General features: G+C 42.1%; 1 protein-coding gene across 1 annotated transcript; it reads left to right on the top strand.

Annotated features, from left to right (window-relative positions):
• The first annotated feature begins 363 nt into the window (after positions 1-363).
• LOC149322044 (WD repeat domain phosphoinositide-interacting protein 3) lies at positions 364-23,283 on the top strand. The gene is made up of 10 exons (XM_089533731.1): positions 364-504; positions 5,139-5,213; positions 5,877-5,978; positions 6,987-7,074; positions 7,809-7,903; positions 8,411-8,601; positions 10,014-10,099; positions 18,070-18,171; positions 21,149-21,270; positions 22,003-23,283. Exons 1-10 carry the CDS (start codon positions 438-440, stop codon positions 22,107-22,109), a joined length of 1,035 nt encoding a protein of 344 aa, XP_089389857.1. The 5' UTR covers positions 364-437; the 3' UTR covers positions 22,110-23,283.

The following is a 23,283-nucleotide window of genomic DNA, read 5'->3' as shown; positions in this document are numbered from 1 at the left end:
TACGTCCCGGTCGGTCAGTCTGTGGAGAGGCCTTTAGTCCCTTTGGGACTCAGAGAAGGAAAGAAGAGGCCAGTGTTTGTGAGGCACCGGGTCCTCTGCTCCCATGATTCGTAGCTGCTGAGCCCCGGTGTCAAGGCGCTCATGGTGATTCCTGCAGCGCGGAGGGGGCAGCCAAAGAGAAGGGGCCGCTCGGGAGGGGAAGCCGGAGCGAGGCTCGATGCGCTCGGCGCTCCCGGGGAGGAGGAGGAGGAGGAGGAGGAAGGGGCCGTCGGCGTGCTCGATGCGCTCGGCGCTCGGCCTGGCTCTTCCGGAAGGAATCGTGGCGCGGGCGCCGCTGACCCTCCGCCTCCGCCTCCGCCTCCGCCTCCTGCTGGTGGTGGTGGCCTTCTTCGCTGGATGGCCTGAAGGAGGGAGAGCCCAGGCCCTTCTCCGGCGCCATGAACCTGCTCCCGGCCAACCCCCACGGGAACGGGCTGCTCTTCGCCGGCTTCAACCAGGACCACGGTAACCGAGCGAGGAGAGCGGGCGCCTGGGCCCCTCCTTCCCTCCCTCCCTCCGTCTCTCTCTCTCTCTCTCTCGTTGTTGCCAGAGGAGAGCAGTGACGCCGAGGGAGCCCCCTGGCCCCTTCCCTCTCCTTCTTGCTACGGGCCCTGGCTCCCTGGAGCCCCTCCGAGGCCCTGCTGGGACTCCCCCAAATACACCCTCGGCCTCTTCCTCGAAGGCGGCCCTCCTCTGCCGTGTACCGCCGGGCCCTTGGCTGAGAGATGATCCCGGACTCCAGGCCCAGAAGCCTCGGGCGCCTCGGCCAAGACTCTGGCATTCTGGGAAAGGAACTCCAAAGCCCTTGAAGCAGTGGCCCCAAACGGGGCCCCAGGCTCTTTGGGAGACGAAGTCCAGAGCCTGCCAAAGGGCCCAGTTTGGGGCCACTGCTCTAACGCCAGGCCCCTCGCCCAGGGCCCCCAGGTGGCTCTCTGCCCGCCTTCCCCAGCCCTGGCCACGGGGCCAAAGGGCCCCAGCCTCAGTCCGGCTGCCCCTTCCCCACAGCCCAGCCTCCCCTCCAGGAGGAACCGCCACTGCAGCTGCCTTAAACCGCTCTCCCCCGGCGGCGGCATGGGGCGCCTGCTCCCAGTTTGCCCTCCGCTGACGGCTGCAGGGACACCGCCCCCTTCCCACGGCTGGCATGGGCAGCTGCCCCTGTGGGAGACCTCTCTCTCCAAGACCCCTGCCCTGCCCTGCCAAGGCAAGCCCCCAGGACACATCCGACACTGCAGCCTTTTCTCCAGGAGGAATCCCTCAATGGCCTCCATTTTGAGCAGGACTAAGAAGCATGGATTCATATTGATAGGAGTGTTTTCACCTTCTCTTCAGCCCTGCTCTCCATGTTCTTGAACGTCCTCCTTTGGGGCCAGGGCCCTGGCCGCCCTGCCCCGGCCTCCCAGCTGAGTCTCTCCTCTGGCACGCTGGGCTCCACTGTAACTGCCAGGACTCCATCCCACGGAATGCTGGGATTTGTAGTTTGCTGGGGCACCAGAGCACGCTGAGATTGGTTACTGTTCTTGTGAGCCTCCAAGTCATGTTTTCCTTCTGGCGACCCTGAAGCAACTCTGTCATAGGTTTCGTTGGCAAGGTCCTTCAGAGGAGGTTTGCCATTGCAGTCTTCTGAGGAGGAAAGAGTGTGGCTCACCCAAAGTCACCCACTGGGTTTTTGTCTGCTCAGGCCGGGAGTTGGACCCTGTTCTCCAACACTCAGACCCCTTTCTAGAGAAAGCTAAGTATCTCACAGAACTACAATCCCAGAATTCCATAGCTTTGGGCCACGGCAGTTAAAGCAGTCTCAAACTGCATGATAGCATTGTACTGCTCCCATGTTTCTGCTTGATATGGGAACGCTTATCCTGACCTAATGGGTGGTTCCTGTCCTGCTTGTTGTACGAATACTCCCAGAACACCCCCATTAGCCGGTCTCCTTAAGCAACTGAGTATCATTGAGAGTGTTTTGCTGCAAGTCCTATTTGTCAGACTTCAGACTCCCTGGCATTACCTCTACAGCAGCTGAGAAGGTCACTTGCTTTTGAGTGGGCAACAAGGCTGGGCCTAGGGCTGTATTAGCCACAAACCCAGCCTCAGAGCAACTCCCAGTCTGCCTCCAATCTTGTGGGGTTGGTAGGCTGCAGGATTGCATTAGCTGGGCCCTGAGTCATTGTGTTCCTCAGACTCTTTCTTCCGTTTCTCATCAAAATGCAGTCCTTTCAGAGGCCCCTGCTTCCTTAGATGCATGAAGTTGCATACAGAGATCCTGAACAGCTGTGTTGCCTTTAAACAGAGGACAAGGGGCCCAGGACTCTACAGTATTGAAGGCCATTGTCTGGAATATCTCTAATTAGTAGCCAATGATAAGCGGTTGCCATTTTTAATTTGTTGGGAAACTAGTTCCTAATGGGACTGAGTATATGGTTGCAAATTCTGGAGGGTTTTTCTTTTAGCTCATTATCCTTTGCTCATTTCAGAAGGGTTCCTGTAAGGAAACTTTGAAAACTTTGGCACTGTGAATAAGGGAGGAACTTTCTCTGATGATAAACTTTTTTTGTCACATTCACATATTTTAGGTGTACTCTTAATGTTTTATGTGTTCCTTTAAACATTAAATGTGTGAGATGACTCGTCTTGGTTGTTGACATCTTTTTGTTATTTTGTACTAACATAGTGGATTATGAATCACTACAGTAATGGAAATTAGAATCATAGTTGAAAGAGACCACAAGGGCCATCCTGTCCAGACCCTTGCCATGAAGGATGACACAATCAAAGCACCCCCAACAAATGACCATATAGTCCCTGTTTATTTAGGATGCACTTATTACTTTATCAGTAACTTTTGCTCCAGAAAGTCTTGTTCTGTGCAAATACTATGACTTGAGGATGTTTATTGGTAGCAATTTAAAATGCAAGAGACCAGTGGCATCTGAATTCTACCACTAAGTCTCTCTGCCCACATAGTTTCTAAGTCTTAATTTGTGAAATAGCACAGCTTTTTCACTGTATGTCTGAAACTAACCTTTCCAAACGTGATACAGTGGGCCCTTGGCATCCACTGGGGTACCACCACACCCTCACCCTGTGGATACCAAAATCCATGGATGCTCAGGTCCTATTATATACAGTGACATAGTAATAATGGTATCTCTTATATCAAATGACAAAATCAAGATTTGCTTTTTGGAATTTGTATATATTTTTCAAGATATTTTCAAGCTGTGGATGGTCGAATCAGTGGATAAAGAACCCATGGATAATGAGGGCCAACTGTAATTTTAAGTGCAAACTCTGTGTGGGATCAGCTTGTGAAGAGTGCAGTCCTGCATGCTTCCAAGGAACACTCCTTTAGCCACATACAGCCCAAAACTTCCTGCAAGCCCACACTGTTGGATCATAAGGGTGGAGCCAATAGTAGAATCATAGACTGGAAAAGAAACTCAAAGTTCACTCAGAAATGCCATGCTATAGCATACCTGATAGGCAGGCCTCTCTTTCTAACAAAAAGGGAGTCCACCACCTTCTGAGGCAGTCTGTTCTACTGTATAATGGCTCATCAGGGAGTGTCCCTGTGTTATAGTTTGGGGGCTACTCTGTGAGCAAGAGGAAACTGCTGAAATCAGTAGCTCAGAATGCTGTTTTTCAGGGTGAAATTCAGTGATGTGTGTCAGACAACAAAAGGGTCAAAGTTGATGGATGAGTTTCCCATAACCTTCTATATCTCTCCCCTCCTCAAAGGGAAGATGGGGTGGATTATAGGAGGGAGGGGAATTAGGTTGTATCAGCATACATTTGTTTACATGACACTGGATATAGTCCACAGTTTGTCGACTCCTTAAAATCTTTGGGGTTCCATGTTTCCTTTTTTAAAGAAAAAAAATCTGTTTTGCTGCATATGTATTTGAATGTGCAATACAAGGGGGAAATTCTGGAGGGGCTTTAGGCATCCATCAAATGGCTCACCTATAAATTATGATGGTGAATTAGGAAACACTTGGACTATGCTTTGTGGAAGATAGAGAAATAGAAATATGGCATGTTTTCATTATAACTACCACAGCACAGAGGTAAAAGAAAATAAGGGTTATTTACCCCAATAATTACCACTGGCTAGTTATTGTATGATTGTATTGTATGACTGACAGAGCTCTCAGAACAACCATGTTAATTAATAATAATAATTTGTTTTATTTATATACTGCTATTCCAAAGATCATAGCGGTGAACAGCAAGTAAGCTAATTTGCCCCCAACAGTCTGGGTACTCATTTTAGCGACCTCTGAGGGATGCAAGCCTGAGTCGAGCTTGGGCCCTTTTGCTGGTCTTGAACTCGCAACCTTGTGGTTTTGAGTGAATGGCTGCAGTACAGGCATTTAACCACTGCACCACCAGGGCTCCTGTTGTATGAGAGCCCATTAAAAATTAAATTACATTGTTCATTTTCAAACTTCTTTTCAACCATGTAGGCATTCCCTGTCCTTCCTAGATCCTTAGTGCTGTTTAAGACCAAAAGTAGTGACCTACAAATGCTTTGTAAGACTTGAAAAGACACCTTGGTAAAGAAAGTAAGTGTGTGCGCGTGCGTGCATGTTTGGTGAATCTAGGGGAATGGATGGTGTTGGATCTGAACTAGAGATTCCTGTGCTTAAATTCCCACTCACCATGACAATAATCAGGTGATTTTGAACAAGCACTTTGTCCTCTTAGAGTTATTTTGAGAATAATATGGGCAACTGTTCAGAGCTCCTGGCAGCTACTGCCATTTCCATTCCAGTCTACTAAAGTAATGGAGTGCTGCTTTCTGAACCAACCTGCAAAGTCTATCTGACTGGAATATGGAAAGCTGCCTTAGGATGCGGTCTTACATCAGGTCAGGCCACTTGTCTGTATAGTCCTTTCATTTACCTAGTCTGGTTGACAGCAACAAGTTAGGTTTTCAAGCAGTTATTTCCTATCATCAGCTGCCTGAGCCGTTATTATGAGAGATGCCAGGGATTGAACCAGTGACCTGCATGCAGAGTATGTGCTCTCATATTGAGCTGTGATCACCATGGATATGAAGCCTGTATGCCCTGCAGTAGTAATCCATTTGTCTTCTTTTTTAGGGTGCTTTGCATGTGGGATGGAAAATGGATTTAGAGTGTTTAATGCAGATCCACTCAAAGAGAAGGAGAAACAAGGTGAGTGATTCCTCAGTAGTTGTAGTTGCTTCGTGCATTCTCTTTGTAAATAATCCATCTGCAGTGTGATCTTGTACATGTTTACTTAGAAATAATGCCTATTGAATTCAGTGAAATCTATTTTTAAGTCATTACATTTAGGTTCACATTCTTAAAATAAGATTTAACTTACCTGAATTTGAATACTGTTTAAAAAAAAAGCTCTGGTAAACTCCCGTTGTTTCTTGGTGGTAGTTTCCTGATCCATAGTGTTTTTTATATCATGATGAGAAAGTGACGCACAATCTTGAAATAAGGGGGATAAATGTACAAAGGGAAAGGGACATGTCCTCAGTTTCATTTTAATATGAGACTTAAGGAAGATTCCTCTGGAACAAATACATTACATTATCATGGAGAAGTTGCCTTGTTGATTTCTTGGAGGGGAAAAAATATCATATGGAACTGAGCATTTGAACAGATCTTTGCTTGTCATGTTTCATTTGGACTACAACCCACTTAACCAGATGCATAGAGTGTACCTGATAAAGTAGGCTGTAACCCATAAAACTTTATGCCAAATAAAATTTGTTAGATTTTAAGGTGCCACAGGACTTTTTGTTGTTCAAGCACCAGTAATACTCAACACTGAATGTTTGATTAAAATGCTCTTTTCCTCATTAGAATTCCTTGAAGGAGGTGTTGGCCATGTTGAAATGTTATTTCGCTGCAATTACTTAGCTTTGGTTGGTGGAGGAAAGAAGCCCAAATATCCACCTAATAAAGGTATGGTATTGAGTATTGAACAGTAAGTGGAATAATGTCAGGCTTCACTTCAGCAATTAAACATTTCCAAGTTATTAAATTGAACTGGTACTCAGGCACCTTCTATCTAAGAATGCTTGACTGGGTTAAAATTTGAACAAAAATAGATGTAGTTGTTTCCTTTCTGCAGAAGGAAAGTGAAAAACCAATCATTTCGATGGCAGTTACTAGCTGATCTCTACCCTCTTGTGTTCAGGATAGTTTATCTTTCCAGATGGTCAAAGGATAAACAAATTTAAATAAGCAGGGATGATACTGTACTGAAAGCCAGCATGGTTTAGTGGTTTGAGCATTAGACTATGACTGGAGACTCTGGGAGACAATGGTTCAAACCCCTACTCTGCTGTGGAAACCTGCTGGGTGAACTTGGGCACATCACACACACACAGCCTCAGAGGGGGGTAAAGGAAAGACACTTCTGAACAAATCTTGCCAGGAAAATGTTGTGATAGAATCACCATAAATCAGAAAGAATTTGAAAGCATATAGCAACATGATAGTCTGTGGGTGGGGAGAAAATAATGAAATAAGCCTCTTAACAGAATCATCTCATATTTTTTTTGGAAATTACTAATATGTATAGGTTGGGGCAGTCAAAGCTAAGAGAAGCAGAGTGGTGACCGTAGTCCTTCAGAAGTTGTCAGACTACAACATGCATAATCTCTGACCATTAGCATTTCAGGCAGAATTATTTCCTATCATGAAGGGTGTTGATGGCAGTTGTACAACATTTAGAGAACCACAGCCTTCCCATTCCTGCAAGTAATGGGAAAACATGTAATGTTGTAGATCTGAACTTAGGTTATGCTGCTTCCCTTGTACTTCTCTAAATGAACCAAGCTGTGTTGGATAGTGTGGAATGTCACTGTTCCTTATAGAGCAAAATTTGCAAAGTGGTATCACTAAATGTAGCACCATAGTCACAGTTTTTGTTTTAAAATGAATAAAGGCATTTTTTTATTTCTGCAGTCATGATCTGGGACGATCTGAAAAAGAAGACTGTTATTGAGATAGAATTTTCCACAGAGGTCAAAGCAGTAAAGCTGCGAAGGGACAGGTGAGTATGACTGCAGTTCATAGCATAGGGGGAATCCTTGTATGCGAACCCAGCTTTTTCTGTGGAGTCATGTCTATTTTTTTGCAGACACAAAAAGTGCATGTGTGTCAAGGGGGGTCATAGCAAACTAGCACTTGGAACATTTTTAAAGCTGTTTTGAGTCTGATGAAAGGGAAGATGGATTATGAAGTTGGCTTATGCTTTTTGTTTTGCACATCAGTCTCATGGGCAGGTAGATATGCATTTTTCCACTGTAGAAGTAGCTTGTGCTTTTTTCTGTACTGTAAAAAATGTCCAAAAAGAGATTTTAGACATGACTTGAGAAACTCAGTGGTCAAAAGTGTGCTTCCTGGGCTCCATCTAAATAGCTGTGTGGTAAACACATCTTAAATTTACATTTTTAATAACACTTTAAAAGTGAATGTGTATCAGGATGAGAGTATTTTGTTACTATTCCTGACAACATCTGAGCCATACTTTGAAGAGAGGAGTGGGAGCCTCAGCAGTTTAGATTATTAATACTGTCTTCACTTACTGCATGGAATTAGTTCTGAAACTCCTGCTATTGCTTCACTCCCTAGAACATAGACAGGAAAATGTTTCATGTACTGGATTAAATTTAGCAGTGTGTCGTACTCACTGATAATTATTTGTTTATTTATTATTTATGGTATTTATACCCTGCCCTTCAGCCCTAAACACAGGTATATTTGTCAGTGCTTTTTCTGTTTCAGAATTGTGGTAGTTTTGGATTCGATGATTAAAGTTTTCACATTCACGCATAATCCTCACCAGTTGCATGTCTTCGAAACCTGCTACAATCCTAAAGGTGAGCTGTCCTTGCTACAAGAACTAAAAGGGATGAAAAAGTATCTTAATTAGTTCTTGCCCTGTTTGTTGTTTTCAGATGTCATGCCATCTTCACACAAATCAGCTCTTTCTAAATGTCAGAGGCATATGCTGTGTCCATTCATACTATGCTATCACAGTTAATTGGTGGCAAAATTTATGAAGTAATTTGCCTTTTACTTATGTACTGGAATCAGTACATAAGATCTGAAAAGAACCTTGAATGAAAATGGAGGTGTAATAAGATGTTCTGTTTATATAGCCATTAATACCCCTACTACATAGCAACATAAATCTGCCTAGGTTGCTACTTGAGCAAATATATTTCCCTGATTCCTGTGCTACAACTATTGTCCACTTAACAAAATGGCTGATTATCCCAGGAACACTCAGAGAAGCTTTGGGTCAGGATGGCTTGGGAAGGATCTGCTTTTAGTGTTATGTTAGGTTTTAGTACTGTATTTCAACACCCTCTATTGTATTTTAGGTCTCTGTGTCCTGTGCCCAAACAGTAATAATTCCCTGCTTGCATTCCCTGGTACACATACTGGACATGTGCAAATTGTGGACCTGGCAAACACAGAAAAACCTCCAGTAGATATACCTGCTCATGAAGGAGTCTTGAGTTGCATAGCACTAAATTTGCAGGGAACAAGGATTGCCACAGCTTCAGAAAAAGTAAGCACACATTTGTTCTACACAGCTGGTTCGAAAGCAATCCAGCAGTCATCTGTGATTTAATATTGATCTTCAGTAGTTTTTTCATGAGGATCTATATGTCATTTTTATTAATTAATTTGGTAATCTTGAGTGGAGATAAACAGAAGTTAGATTGAAGTCTACTGGTGGATCTCTGAATGGTTTGCAGTAGGTTGGTATAGGTCTCTATTTCCCAAATCCTTAACAGTAGCCAGTTATAATCTCATTAAATTTAGTATCTCCTGTCTGTGGTAGATGTGATGCAGATATGTGTATGCAGGACATTCCAGTTTTTTAATGTGTTTGATGAGCATGAATGTTTGATGAGATGCAGAGACATAATTTTGCCTATGGCTGTAGATGGTGCCAAAAAATAAATTAAGATTGCGCACGCCTTAAAATATGCCCTCCATTAATCTAGAGTCTGTTGATAATGTTACTGGAAGGCTTGCGTCAACCAATACAGAATTTAAATTAATGAAGAGCAAAAGTAAAAAAAAAACCCAGACCATATCCATAACTTGCATTTCCTGTAAAGCGGTGGTTCTCAACCTTCCTAATGCCGCAGCCCTTTAATACAGTTGTTGTGGTGACCCCCAACCATAAAATTATTCTGGAAACCATCAGAAATATGTGTTTTCCGATGGTTTTAGGCGATTCCTGTGAAAGAGTCATTCGACCCCCCCCCCCCAAGGGGGTTGCGACCCATAGGTTGAGAACTGCTGCTGTAAAGCTTATTATAGGCTCCTCACCTATTTCTTCCAACTTGTTGGTTCCCACCCTTCACCCCCAACCCTTCAAGCGCTCTGGTCTTCTCTTTCTTTTATTTTGAAATAAACAGATTTTCTGGGGTTACAGGTACAGGACCCCATGAAAGTGGGAAAAATGCAAGTAAAAAAATACTTTGTTTTTGTTTTTTACCTAAGGGGACACCTGTCCAGGAATCTGTAGGTCCTCCAGTGTGACTTCTGGCAGATGTTGACCATAGGATTGCACTGGAGGGCCTAGAAAGTCAGTCAAGCTTTCTTTGCTTCCATCCACACTGCAGAAGTCATCCATGTTGACACCACCTTAACTGCCATGGTTCAATACTGTGGAATTCCGAGGTTTGTAGTTTTGTGAGATACTTAATCCTTCTATCAGAGAGCTCTGGTACAACATCAGATTACAAATCCTAGAATTTCATAGCATTGAGACATTGCAGTTAAAGCAGTGTGAACCGGGATTATTTTCTGCACTGTGAGCACAGCCTGTGAGAGAAGGAAAAGGATGTGCAGCTGTGGAAGGGAGCAAAAAGAATGAACAAGAAAGTGTAATTTATGCCTCCGGCCTTGTGTTAGTTGTAGTAGTTTTCGTATCTTTATGAATGTTGGCTGTGTGTTTGTTTCTAGGGGACCCTTATAAGAATATTTGATACATCATCTGGGCATTTAATCCAGGAGCTGCGTAGAGGATCTCAGGCTGCTAATATCTACTGGTAAGCTTTGCTTTGCTGAGGAGTTGAGGGAGCTTCCATTGACTTATTTTACCATGGGGCATCAGACAGATGGGCAGCTCCTCTTGCACAATGGAACTTTGTGCTTTAAGATAAACCTCAGGGCGTCTGTGATTAGAGGGAATACAAATACCCTTCCCTCATCTTTGTCACTGTATGAGAAATTGACCAAACCATCTCATATGCTACAGGTAGTTCAGTGTTAGTGTTGCGCTGACATATGGGATGTTAGTTAAGTCTGATACTTGAAACGGACAATTTCTGCAGAATTTCAGTGACTACATATGCTTTGTTTGGAATAAAAGTGTGATATCCCTGAGATCAAGAACAGTATATTTTAGGAAGGGTTAATCTTGGTTTTAAGATGAGAATTTACTCTTTAATGTGTGTTTATAAGTTCTGGACACAGCAGGTTGTGAGAGATAAAATAAAAGCATCTTTTAAACAAGGGTAATAAAAATAATAACCACAGAGGATCTACATAAATTCAACCTAGATAATGAGGAAATCAAAATAGTTAAAGATTTCCTGTACCTTGGATTAGTATTGATCAGAATGGATACTGCAGTCAAGAAATCAGAAGAAAACTAGGAATGGGAAGGGCAGCTATGAAAGAACTAGATAAGATCCTAAAGAGTAAAGAAATATAACTCAGCATCAAAGTTAGAATTGCCCAAACCATTGTATTCCTCATTACCATGTACAGATGTGAGAACTAGATAGTGAAGAAAGTACAGTCCGTCCTCGCCTTACGCGGGTGATCTGTTCCGGATCCCTCCGCGTAAGGCGAATTCCGCCTATGCTCGAGCCCCATTGGAAACAATGGGGCTTGTGCGCAGTGGCGTGGGCGCGCGCAGGGCACAACGGGCGTGCACGCCCATTCAATTGAATGGGACGCGCCGCCCATTCCGCCCCGCGCGCGCGCCGCGGCTTGAGCACATATGCTCAAGGCCGCGTATGGCGCGGGCGCACTGTAGATAGGAAAAAAATCAACAAATTTGAGATGTGGTACTGGAGAAGAGTGCTGAGGTTACTGTGGATGGCCCAAAAGACATATAAATGGGTCCTAGAACATATCAAGCCTGAACTCTCCTTAGAAACCAAGATGTTTAAATTGAGTTGTGCTTTGGCCACATCATGAGAAAGCATGATTCTTTAGCAAAGTCAATAATGCTAGGAAGATGGCATGCCAGATACTAGATTCAGGGAGGTCACAGGCTTAGATCTGCAGAACCTAAACAGAGCAGTGGAAGATAAGCTTGGAGGAGCCTCATCCACAGGGTCACTATGAATTTGGATCAACTGGAGGATTATTAACAACAATAACAAACTTTTCACTATCGTTCTTGACATAAAATCTGAGAAAACCAGTATATCTTTGTTGCAAGTGACTAGGATCTTTGCTGTTAATCTTTTTAAAAATAAAGTTGGAATATTTTAAAAATAATAAATAATTCTACTGTCAATATAGGTTTGTCCCTGCAGCTTGGTTAGCAGTGACTGCATGAAACTAAACTATGAAATTTGAACCCTTAAACTCTGGGTTGGTGAGTGGATTAATTGGCTACACCAATCAACACCGAGAGAAAGGCAGAAAAGTCATTTGATCTCAAACTGACTGGTCACTTTCGTAATCTGAGCTTCCCTTTCAGCTCCTTTTTGTTTTGTTTTTTTCCTGGGCATCTCCTTCAATGTCCTATTACTGTTTTTATAATTCACTAATTTATCAGCTATAAATGTTACACTTTCTACTATTTATTATTATTAACCTTTATTTATAAAGTGCTGTAAATTTACACAGCGCTGTACATACAATCTTTTTAATTGGACGGTTCCCTGCCCTCAGGCTTACAATCTAAAAAGACACGACACAAAAGGAGAAGGGAGTGTTGGTGGGGAAGGGGATGAGGGCCAGCAGTTCTTCTCTACCTCCGAGGCCTGGACCAAGGCAGATGGACTGGAGGGAGGATTTGGCTTCTTAATGGGTGGTTAATCTTCTTCCAGGGAGGCCTGTTGGAGCTAGCCTGCCTCTCTAGTAGGATAATACATATAAAATACATAGCAATACAGGAAACGATTCAGTAAAACAGGCAACAAAGAACATCAAATAGCAAGTGACAACTATGCTATCTCATTTAAAAAAACACACTTCTTTTCCTCTTTCTGGTTTCTGCCCTTTTCACACATGGTAGGCAGAATTAGAGGTATTTGTAAAAAAAAGATTACTTCAGAGTTGTTGTCATCATCAGACTGTACTTCTACCACTAATTTGAACAAGCATATTCATACCCTACCCTAAGCCTAGCACAATCAGCAAGTGGTACTGGCAGGATAAGATAAGAAGCCTGTACTGTGCTTTGTTGCCCTCACTGCTGTTAAATCAGAATGATGGAAGCTAGTGAGTGATGTCCAGTCCTGTCTCCATCATTGCAACTGTAACCATAGCCTCAGTGTCTTCAAGCATTATCCAGTATGGGGATTTTGGAGGCCTTCTCATTATCTGCTCCCAACAGAATATGGATTTATTTGATCGAAAAGATTGGAGAGGTGGAAGCATCAGAAACAATATAGCTGTCAGTGAAAGGAGGGATCTGGCTCGAGTTAGCCAGCTGGAGGATGTGGCAAAGTTCTAGTGGACTAAGGCTATTCAGAGAAAGTTGTGAACACGTTGCTGTCCTGCTGTCATCATTCCACAACCAGGATTTATGTCATACACATGGACAATGTTTACTACGTGGTCTGGTACTAGTGGCTAATCTAATTTCATTGATTTGACAAATACCACAGAGTTTCATTACCCTAACCCTCTTTTGTTCCTCCAAGCAGGGCTGCATTTCACACTTTAGTCAAAATATTTAAATATTAGATGGCAACCTTCTCTTCAGTGCTTCCCAAGCCACATCTTATCTTCAGTACAGTTTCTGAACATGCCTACATCACATTAATTTGTCATTGGTACTGAAGGCTCATCATCCATTTACAAGGTTTCCTTTCTCCTGGTAGCCTTTTTGGGCCTGGAACATACAGGCCAAATAAGGAAGCTTCTGGCCATTTTGGAGGCATGGCATTCAAAGAATGCATGCCCCCAATCAGCTAGAAGCTGATCATAGAATCATAGAGTTGGAAGAGACCACAAGGGCCATCCAGTCCAACCCCCCTGCCATGCAGGAACTCCCAATCAAAGCATCCCCGACAGATGGCCATCCAGCCTCTGTTTGAAGATCTCCAGGGAAGGAGACTCCACCACTCTCAGAGGAAGTGTGTTCCACTGTCGAATAGACCTTTCTGTCACAAAGTTCCTCCTAATGTTGAGGTGGAATCTCTTTTCCTGCAGTTTGCATCCATTGTTCCACGTTCTAGTCTCTGGAACAGCACAAAACAAGCTTGCTCCCTTCTCAATATGACATCCCTTCAAATATTTAAACAGGGCTATCATATCACCTCTTAACCTTCTCGTCTCCAGGGTAAACATACCCAGCTCCCTAAGTCGTTCCTCATAGGACATGGTTTCCAGACCCTTCACAATTTTAGTTACCCTCCTTTGGACACACTCCAGTTTCACAACATCCTTTTTAAATTGTGGTGCCCAGAACTGGACACAATATTCCAGGTGGGGCCTGACCAGAGCAGAATAGAGTGGCACTATTACTTCCCTTGATCTAGACACTATACTTTACTTCTATTCATGCAGCCTAAAATCACATTGGCCTTTTTGGCTGCCGCATCACACTATTGACTCGTGTTCAACTTGTGGTCTACTTGGACTCCTTGATCCCTTTCATACGTAGTTTCATTCAGCCAGGTTTCCCCTATCCTATATCTATGCATTTCATTTTCCCGCCCCAAGTGCAGTACCTTACATTTCTCCGTGTTAAATTTCATTTTGTTAGCTTTGGCCCAGCTTTCTAGTCTATTCAGGTCATTCTGAATTTTGATCCTGTCCTCAGGGGTATTAGCTACTCCTCCTAATTTGGTGTCATCTGCAAATTTGATAAGTATGCCCCCAATTTTGTCCTCCAAGTCATTGATAAAGATGTTGAATAGCACTGGGACCAGGACAGAGCCCTATGGGACCCCAGTCATCACTTCTCTCCAGGATGAAAAGGAGCCATTGTTGAGCACCCTTTGGCTTCGGCCAGTCAACCAGTTACAAATCCATGTAACAGTTGCTTTGTCTAGCCCACATTTTACAAGCTTGTTTGCAAGAATGTCATGGGAAACCTTGTCAAAGGCCTTACTGAAATCAAGATATACTATATCCACAGCATTCCCTTCATCTAACAAGCTGGTAATTTTATCAAAAAACGAGATCAGGTTTGTCTGGCATGACTTGTTTCTCTGAAACCCATGTTGATTTTTTTATGATTATGGCATTGCTTTCTAGATGTTCACAGACTCTGTTTAATGATCTGCTCTAGAATCTTTCCTGATATAGATATCAGACTAACTGGACGATAATTGTTTGGATCCTCTTTTTTTCCCTTTTTGAAGATGGGGACAATGTTTGCCCTCCTCCAGTCTGCTGGCACTTCGCCTGTTCTCCAGCAGTACTCAAAGATTATTGCCAATGGTTCCGATATTATATTTTACAGTTTTTTTAATATCCTTGTATGTAGTTCATCGGGTCTTGGAGACTTATATTCATTTAGGTTAACCAGGTATTCCTGTACTATCTCTTTACTTATTCTGTGCTGAAATTCCCCTAGTCTGTCCTGGATTAGTTCTGCAGTGCAGATGCTGCCCAAGATAATTTTCTTTTGACTAATCTGTAAGGAGAATTATGATTTCCAAGTTATTGGTTACGCTAGTGGTATTTTCTATTACGGATGTTCTTTAAAAAGAAAAAAACAATTGTAAACAAATGCCTTTATTAAAGAAGAAAGCTAACTGTTTACTTATTCTGTGCTGAAATTCCCCTATTCGGTCCTCTGCTCCATTATCCTCAGGTTGAGCACCCTTTGCCTTTTCTGAGAAGACTGAAGCAAAAAAGGTGTTGAGTAATTCTGCCATTTATTTGTCCCATTAGCATTTTGCCATCTTCTGCACGCAGTGGCCTTACCATTTCCTTCTTCTTCCTTTTGCTGTGGACATATCCAAAAAAGCCCTTTTTGTTGTTCTTAACCTCTCTAGCAAGCCTGAGTTCATTCTGTGCTTTAGCTTTTCTGACTTTACCCCTACACATGCTTGCTATTTGTTTGAACTCCTTTTTGGTGATTTCCCCATTTTTTCATTTCTTATACATGTCCCATTTAAAACTTAGCTCAGTTGAAAGTTACAGACGGGCAAAATGTGGCGTGGCAGCGGTGGTACTAGGGTTAGGTAGTGTGCACCATGCAGATGCTTCCTAACCCTAGTACATCTTCCGTACGTCAAAATGGCAGTGCCCTGTACACATGGGTGCCACCATTTTGATGTGACAGCCATGCCACGTCCATCTTCGCATCAAGTCAGGCCACTTGTGGCGACCTAACAGCAGCGGTGGAAGGAGCTCCAAAACGGAGCTCCTTCTTGGGGAGTGCCTCGTTCCCGCAGCCACCAAACGGCTGCAGGAACAAAGCCGTGGGAAAGGGGCCGAGTGGCCCCTTTCTCTCCTGGCAGCGGCTCACCGGGGTGTCCTGAGGCATGAAGCCCCAAGGATACCCCTTTTCAGGGCCAGGGAGAAGTGGCATTTTGCCGCTTCTCCCTGGTCCTGAAAAGCGCCGGATTGGGGCCTTTGGGCTGCTGCTGTGGCTGCCCTGGCCCCAATACATGGCGCAAAGGGGCGGCTGCAGGGCGCCCCAAATCAGAGGTCTGTATCCCGCTTTAGTCATCCATCCTGGCTTCGTGAGACATCTCCGATTTTTCTTCCTCATTGGAACTGTTTGAAATTGTGCCTTCAGTATCTCCCTTTTAAGAAACTCCCATCCATCTTGAACTCCCTTCTCTTTTAGTATTGCTGACCATAGGATCACCCCCAGTATTTCTCTAAGTTTACTAAAATCTGCTCTCCTAAAGTCTAGAATGCGTGTCTGACTATGCCTGGCTTCTCCTTTCCACTGTATAACAAACTCCAGGAGAACACGGTCACTCCCACCTAAGGATCCCACCACTTGCACTCCATTAACTAGGTCATCCCTGTTGGTTAGGATCAGTTCCAAAATAGCTGACCCCCTTGTTATCTCTTCCACCTTTTGGACAATAAAATTGTCTTTGAGGCAAGTGAGGAATTTGCTAGACCTTGAGGATTTGGCTGAGTTGGACTTCCAGCACATATCAGGATAGTTGAAGTCACCCATCACTACTACATCTTTCCTTTCTGAGTGTGTAGTCATCTGTTCTAGAAAGGCATCATCCAATTCCTCCATCTGACTTGGGGGTCTGTAGTAGACTCCCACAATAACATCCTTGTTGTTTCCCTCCCCTTTAATTTTTATCCAGATGCTCTCTCCACCTGGCTTCCAGTATTGATGTCCTGGATCTCTTCACTGGTGTAAATGTCCCTGACATATAATGCTATTCCGCCTCCTTTCCTGTTTGGCCTGTTTCTCTTAAAAAGATTATACCCCTTTATTTCTACATTCCAATCATGAGACTCATCCTCCCAGCTGCCAGAAGGAGTCTGGTGCTGCCACAAAAAGGAGTAGAAATAATCTGGCTCCTGGCGGTGCTGGTTTGGGATTGTGGCAGCAGCTCACTTTGGAAGTGGGCTGTGCGGTCACCATGGTCCTGGTGCAATTATGGCAGCAGTGACTGGCAAGATAAGTGTCTGAATACTTTGCATGCTCTCTGAGAGAGTACTTCTGCTGCTTCCATCTGGAATTGGGCTCATTATAGTCATGTGACCTTTTCCTCAAAAGCTCCTTTCTTTTTTGTCTCTGAGAAGATTCTTTCCCTCTCTATCCAAAGCCATCATAATCCATTAGAGTGGCTGTGGCACAAGCATTCCTTGAAAGATTATACTGTTAGAACCATATCATTCAAACAACTGGACTGCTTTTGCCTTCTTGTCTCCAATGTCTTTTTGAGTGCCAGGCTTCCAATTCCAGCATAGCTAGGTGGATAGAGACATTATCTCTCTTGCTTGTCACATTGCCAAGGGGTCAGACCATGTGGCAGATGTGTATGAAGCTCACTCTTCCAGGACTGTGGCTACATCTGCCACTTTTTCCTCCAGTGCTTTGTTTCTGGAGATTTTCAGAACAGCGACCTGGAGCACCCCTGCTATTTTTAACCAGACAGTACAGAATTTATATATTCAAATCTGCTGAGACTGCTTTTGGCAGATGGTGCTCCACGAGGCGAACACGCAATGGAACAGCCACTGCACCCATATAGAGGCTTAAATATATACCATTTTGGATTCTTCTTCTCACCAGTCTAGAGAATGGGTCCTTACTTTGAAGGTTCATTCTGGTCTGGTGGAAAATAGTAATCCATATGCTCCCATTATGGCTGCCTGCTCACAAAGTACAGTTAGGTCTTCTGATGTTTTTTTCTTGATTCTTTCTGGCTTCCTCCAGATAGGGTAAATGTATTGGAAGATTGTAATATTTGTTTTGTAGTTTTTGTTGTTGTTTTTAAAAAATCCAAATGACATTTCTGCCCCACATTTTTTGGGAGTTCCTGGGACCAACTGCAACATTTGATTCCCACTTTTGAGTGGGGTCTTTCTGCTACATTTTTGGGTCATCTTGTAAGCTTGGCTAGGATATGAACTGAGTGGGAGGAGCGGAGAGTACTGAGATGACAGTTTGAAATCACATGCCTTGATGTGCCAGGGCACATCAGGGGCTATCTCTTCTCTGAAAAAAATTCTCTTTAATGAGTAACTGCACAAATGGTGCAATTTAGCTTCTATGTTTTCTTTAATAAGTATTTTGAAACACTGTGTATACACTGTACAAAGATTTTGAAAATATATTTATTCCACGATGGTAGCAGTGTCAAACAGATTTGTTTCTGACTTCCATTAGCATTAACTTCAATCAGGATGCTTCTCTCATCTGTGTATCCAGTGACCATGCCACAGTGCACATATTTGCTGCGGAGGATCCTAAAAGGAACAAACAGTCAAGGTAAGGGGAATTAGATTTGCATGTGATTGTGTATGAATGATTATTTTCTGTGAAAATGAAGAGTTAGTGTTTACCATGAAGGATCATTCTGTGTAGGTACAGAAAAAGTAACTACATATGAATGGGTGAATGCTTGTGAATGCCACACATGTTTCTTTAGTATTGTCCTGTTGACTTCTTTCTCCCTTCCGTTAGTTTGACAACACAGCCTTGCATTGACCAATCATAGAAATTGGTTAATAAGGCTTAAAAGGATAGTACCTGTATGCTGTCTCAACCAGTAGAGAAATGTTTGATTCGCAACCATCCAACTGGGCAGGGGTGAGTTGCTCCTCTGCTCCTACACAGAATGATTCATTAACTCTTTATACTCTGTGGTGCAGAAAGCTCCATATAAATGGAATCTCCGTGCATTTCACTATGTTTTTAAAATAGTGTATGTCACCTCTGTTGGGAGAAAGGTGAGATATAAATTAAACAAATAAATAAAATAAATCAGAGGCTTCAGGCATTGGACTTAGCAAAAGGGACAGAGAACACCTGAATTCTGCTTCTGAGCTGCAAACAGTCCTAAAATCAATCAAACATTCAATGGTCCAAATAACTAAATTAATTTCTAACACTAAAAAGCCCATTTAAAAAAAAAAAGATTTCAGAAAATGGGCCAAAATAAATCTCTTTTTACTGAGTGCATTGCATCCATCAAAATGTTGCCAGTGCCAAAAATCAACTTCTTCTTCCCTCCATTATGGTAACGGATAAATACTTGAAAAAATGGCAAAAATATAATCAATAATTACATTTATAGGCAAAAAGTCATGTGTAGCAAAAGCCTAGGGACAACAGAAGGAGGAATGGGCATGACAAATGTCTTTAAATATTATGCCTCTTTTCAGCTATATTAACTACTGCCTCTAATCAACAGAGCCAATGACAAACTATGAGTCCAGATTGAATTTTTAAAAGATGGGAATTTAGAAACTTTCTTTCTCAGGTAAAATCAAAACACCATCAACAACATTAAAAATCCATTTTCTAGTACCACTATGGAATTGATGGCAAGAAAAATACTGCATCTATCACACTCTTAATAGTAATAGTCATTTGCCCTTTATTCCATCACAGTAATAAAAAGAATAAATTTAGCGGCTGAGAAGAGGTTGGCCTATATAGATTTAACAGGGTTTCCCCCCTCCCTTTTTTTTGTAACAAGTCTCACAGGGCAAAAAATACAAGAAAGAATCCCAAACAATCTAGGAGTGTGGTGCAGAATTCTTCAAATATTGCATTTTTTCAGTAATATAAAGAATCAGTCAAACTACATCTGCACTTAATTCATTTGAATTATTGATAAAATTATGCAGTACTCACGCCGAAGATCTTATATATAGCATATACACACTGTTGAATTCTGTTGATAATTCTTAAATGAAACCTTTGAAATGAATGTGGGAACAGGACATGGATCACCTGATAGAAGAAAATGATGGGAACCACATATGAAAATCAAAACTGTTTAGATCCATCTCAGCACAGTCAAGAGAAACAATGTACATAATTCTATATGGATGGTATTTAGCCCCAACACTTCTGAGTACAGCTCTCCCAAGTGTTGGAGAAGATGTGAGTTAATTGGGTCTTATTTCCCTGTATGGTGGACTTCAGCATTTTGGGAGAAAGATGTTTCAAGAAATTTGGGAGGTAACAAACCCCAACATACAACAGGGCCCAGATCTTGCATTACTGAACATTTTCTCAGGCCCAAATATCCATATACAACATAAAGATCTCATTTCTTTCTTGCTGTTTGCAGCCAGGCATGTTATAGTATACAAGTGCTATAAGACTGGGTATGTCTACATGATATACAAAGATATGGGACATAGCTCTATCTAAGCAATTGAACACAGAGTTTGAAACTTAAGAAATGAAACAGGCATGGACAATTTTATGGAAACTTGGCTTATTTTCATTTGTCATAAAATGAAATGTGGATCCTAGAAAACAAGCTCTAGCTTCTTATGGATGAATTTGGGACAATACCTTTGGCTAGTTATTATCGACTGATGTCATTGGCTGTTCTACAATATTTTCCCCAATAATAGCATTTATTTTTACTTTTACTTTATGTTAACATGTTTGTATGATGTTTGTTTCTGCATTTAAGGTGGTTTAGCAAATAAAAAATTCAAACACTGAAACTGTGTAGTTTGGGCATGCTCCCCTAAACCCAGAGGCCTAGCCTATAGTGATGTCTGGTAAAACATCTGTACCACTAAGGCTAGTGCTCTAGTTCTGTCTGGTCTTGGAGAAGCCAGATCTGATCCCAATGACACATGTCATTTTCAGCTTCTGTAACATATTTCATATGGCCATGCCTTCAAGAAATTCAGAAACCTTAGTTTGACCAAACTGCTGCAGCTACACTATTGATTACAGCTGTTTACAGGGAGCATGACTCCTTTATAAGAATAGCTTCATTGGGTACCAGTCAGTTTCTAGCCAGCATCTGAAATGCTACTATGTTCTCTACAATTTGGAAAGACTACTTTCTCCCATATAAGCCAGCCTTCCTTAGGATCCTGAAGAAAGGTGTTTTTTTTTCTATTTTGCCTCCTACAGTGGCCTTTTAGGTAGGAACAGGTCTTCTCTGTGACTTTTTTCCAAGCAAATGAAGCTATTTCTATTCAGACAAGCTTTTTGATTGTTAAGCTGAAGTTGGTTTTATCTGGTGGGTGCTGTTAATTTTATTTATGCATTTAATTGCTTTGTTGTTAGATTTTAAATTATCATTTTGTATTATATTGTATTTTACTAGCCTGTTTGAACATCTGTAGAAAAAGTGAAATATAAATAAATTTAAAATGTACCAATGTCAACAAACTGGTAAATGAAGTAAATGTGGATCTTTGTAGTTGCTGCTAGGTGCTAAATCTTGTCTTGATATGGTGCTGAAGAAATTTCCTTTCTCTTTCAGCTTAGCATCAGCCAGCTTCCTGCCCAAGTACTTCAGTTCCAAATGGAGTTTTTCCAAATTTCAAGTTCCCTCTGGCTCTCCCTGCATCTGTGCCTTTGGAACAGAGCCAAATTCTGTCCTAGGTAAGGTTCCAGATGTGCACACAAAAACGCAAATGAGTTTATGAATGCAAGTGTCTCTGCTCAAAGAATCAAGCTTTTCATAGTACTATTCTTGATTTTATGAAGTGGTTCAATTAGTTTTGGTGGGCTTTAATTCCACACTAAATACATGAAAGGTACCTGATCTTGGAAGCTAAGCAGGATCAGCCCTGGTTAGTACTTGGCTGAGTGACCACTAATGAATACCAGGTGCTGTAGACTATATTTCAGAGGAAGGAAATGGCAAAGCCACCTCCGAATATTCCTTGCTTAAGAAAACTGTATGCAATTCATAGGGTCACCATAAGTGTATGTGACTTGAAGACACATACACACTTAATTCCACATTCCTATACATATGATTACATCTAAATGTGCAGGTGCTGATTTTTTTTTGGGGGGGGTTACAAACATAATTGCAGACCATGAAGGCCTGAGGCAGCTGCTTGAGATCGAAAGATAAAAGGCAGCTAAATGATCTATCGAAAACCTGGGATGGGATAAACCTTGGCATAGAATTGTGCTAACTCTGTACAAAGGATTTAACCCTCTGTACTGATTAGCATCACAGCTAGCATGTAGAAAAAATATTGATTGACTGGAAATGGTGTTTCTGCTTATACTTTGTTGCTTGCATTGTGATCAATGTAAAAAATAAAGTAGCCAATCAAAAAAGACACTCACTCATTCTCTTTCTCTGTCTCTCTCTTGTAGCAATTTGTGCAGATGGCAGCTACTACAAATTTTTATTCAATCAAAAAGGGGAATGCTCCAGAGATGTCTATGCTCAGTTCCTAGAAATGACTGATGACAAACTTTGACTGACCTAATAGAAGTCTGTAGCAGGGGAAGGGTAGCTGGATTCTCCTCCCAATTGTTCTCCTGAAGAGATAGCCTCTGACTACCCAGCATGTGAGAGTGCTGCTTAAGATGGGACCGATATTCTCAAGAAGCCGAAGCCAGCATGAAATGGAGTAAGCCACAAACAAGGCAGAGGACTAATACGTTAACTGTCAACAGCTGGTTTTATATATTTGTTTTGGCTGCTGCTGTTACTTGTTTTCCTAAAGTTTCTGTAGCCTACACCTACTGAGTTTTTCTCTGTAGTTAACGTATGAAGCTTAGTACCTGCCACACCATGAAGACTGACTCCTCAAAAACTGGTGATAATTAAAGTTCTAGTACCATGATTTGAAATGGTGAGAGTGACACATCAGACACATTGGAACATATACCAGCAGCTTCTGCCTTTACATATGTCGTTTCCTCCTAAATATACAGCAAGGAATACTCAAGTTAGTTTTTTGAGTTATACTTGCTCAGAATAGATAGAATGCTCAAGTCCTTGTTTCCATACTATTAAGAATAAGTATTAACTTGTTAATGTCATTTGTTAGAGGTGCCAAAATATTATTTAAGTATTGTTGACCCCAACAACTGTTCGGCAGAGCAGGAAGTGGCATCAAACAATGCTGAAGGGTTGTGAAGTTGACAGTGTTGTTGGAAGCAACCCTCCATCCAGCTGAAATCTTACTCCATTAATGTTGGCAAAGGAGAGGCTGATGACAGCTATCTGAGGGGCAGCAAGTGGCATATTGTATTTCTGTAACTCACGTTGTCCATCACAATCTCCCAACAACCTTACCATCTGGTTCAGAACAAACTAAGCTGGTGCCTATTAGAGTGGAAGTGATAAAGCCAGGACACAGCGATATTTCATATGTTTTGGTAAGGGATGGATGTAAACACTAAATTTGAAATTACCACCATCTCCCCTTAAAGCACAACATCAGTTACGTTTCCTTGGTTTTTACATACGCTTCAAAATTAACTGAAGTCCTAGTTCATCAAGTTGTAAGGTATTGGAATTTGTCATTTAACTAAAACATATATTCAAATGTCAATTTGCATGTTGCTTTTCAGTGTATATTTAATCATGGAAATTGTTTTGCACATCTTTTGTATTCTTTAATTAAAAGTTACTAATTTACTGTA

This window comes from Sceloporus occidentalis, unplaced genomic scaffold (assembly GCF_023333645.1).
Source record: "Sceloporus occidentalis isolate IW3139 unplaced genomic scaffold, rSceOcc1.0.p SCAF_1, whole genome shotgun sequence".
In the NCBI taxonomy this organism is placed as follows: domain Eukaryota; kingdom Metazoa; phylum Chordata; class Lepidosauria; order Squamata; family Phrynosomatidae; genus Sceloporus; species Sceloporus occidentalis.
The sequence above is the reverse complement of the archived record's forward strand: the minus strand, read 5'-3'. Positions and strand labels throughout refer to the sequence as shown.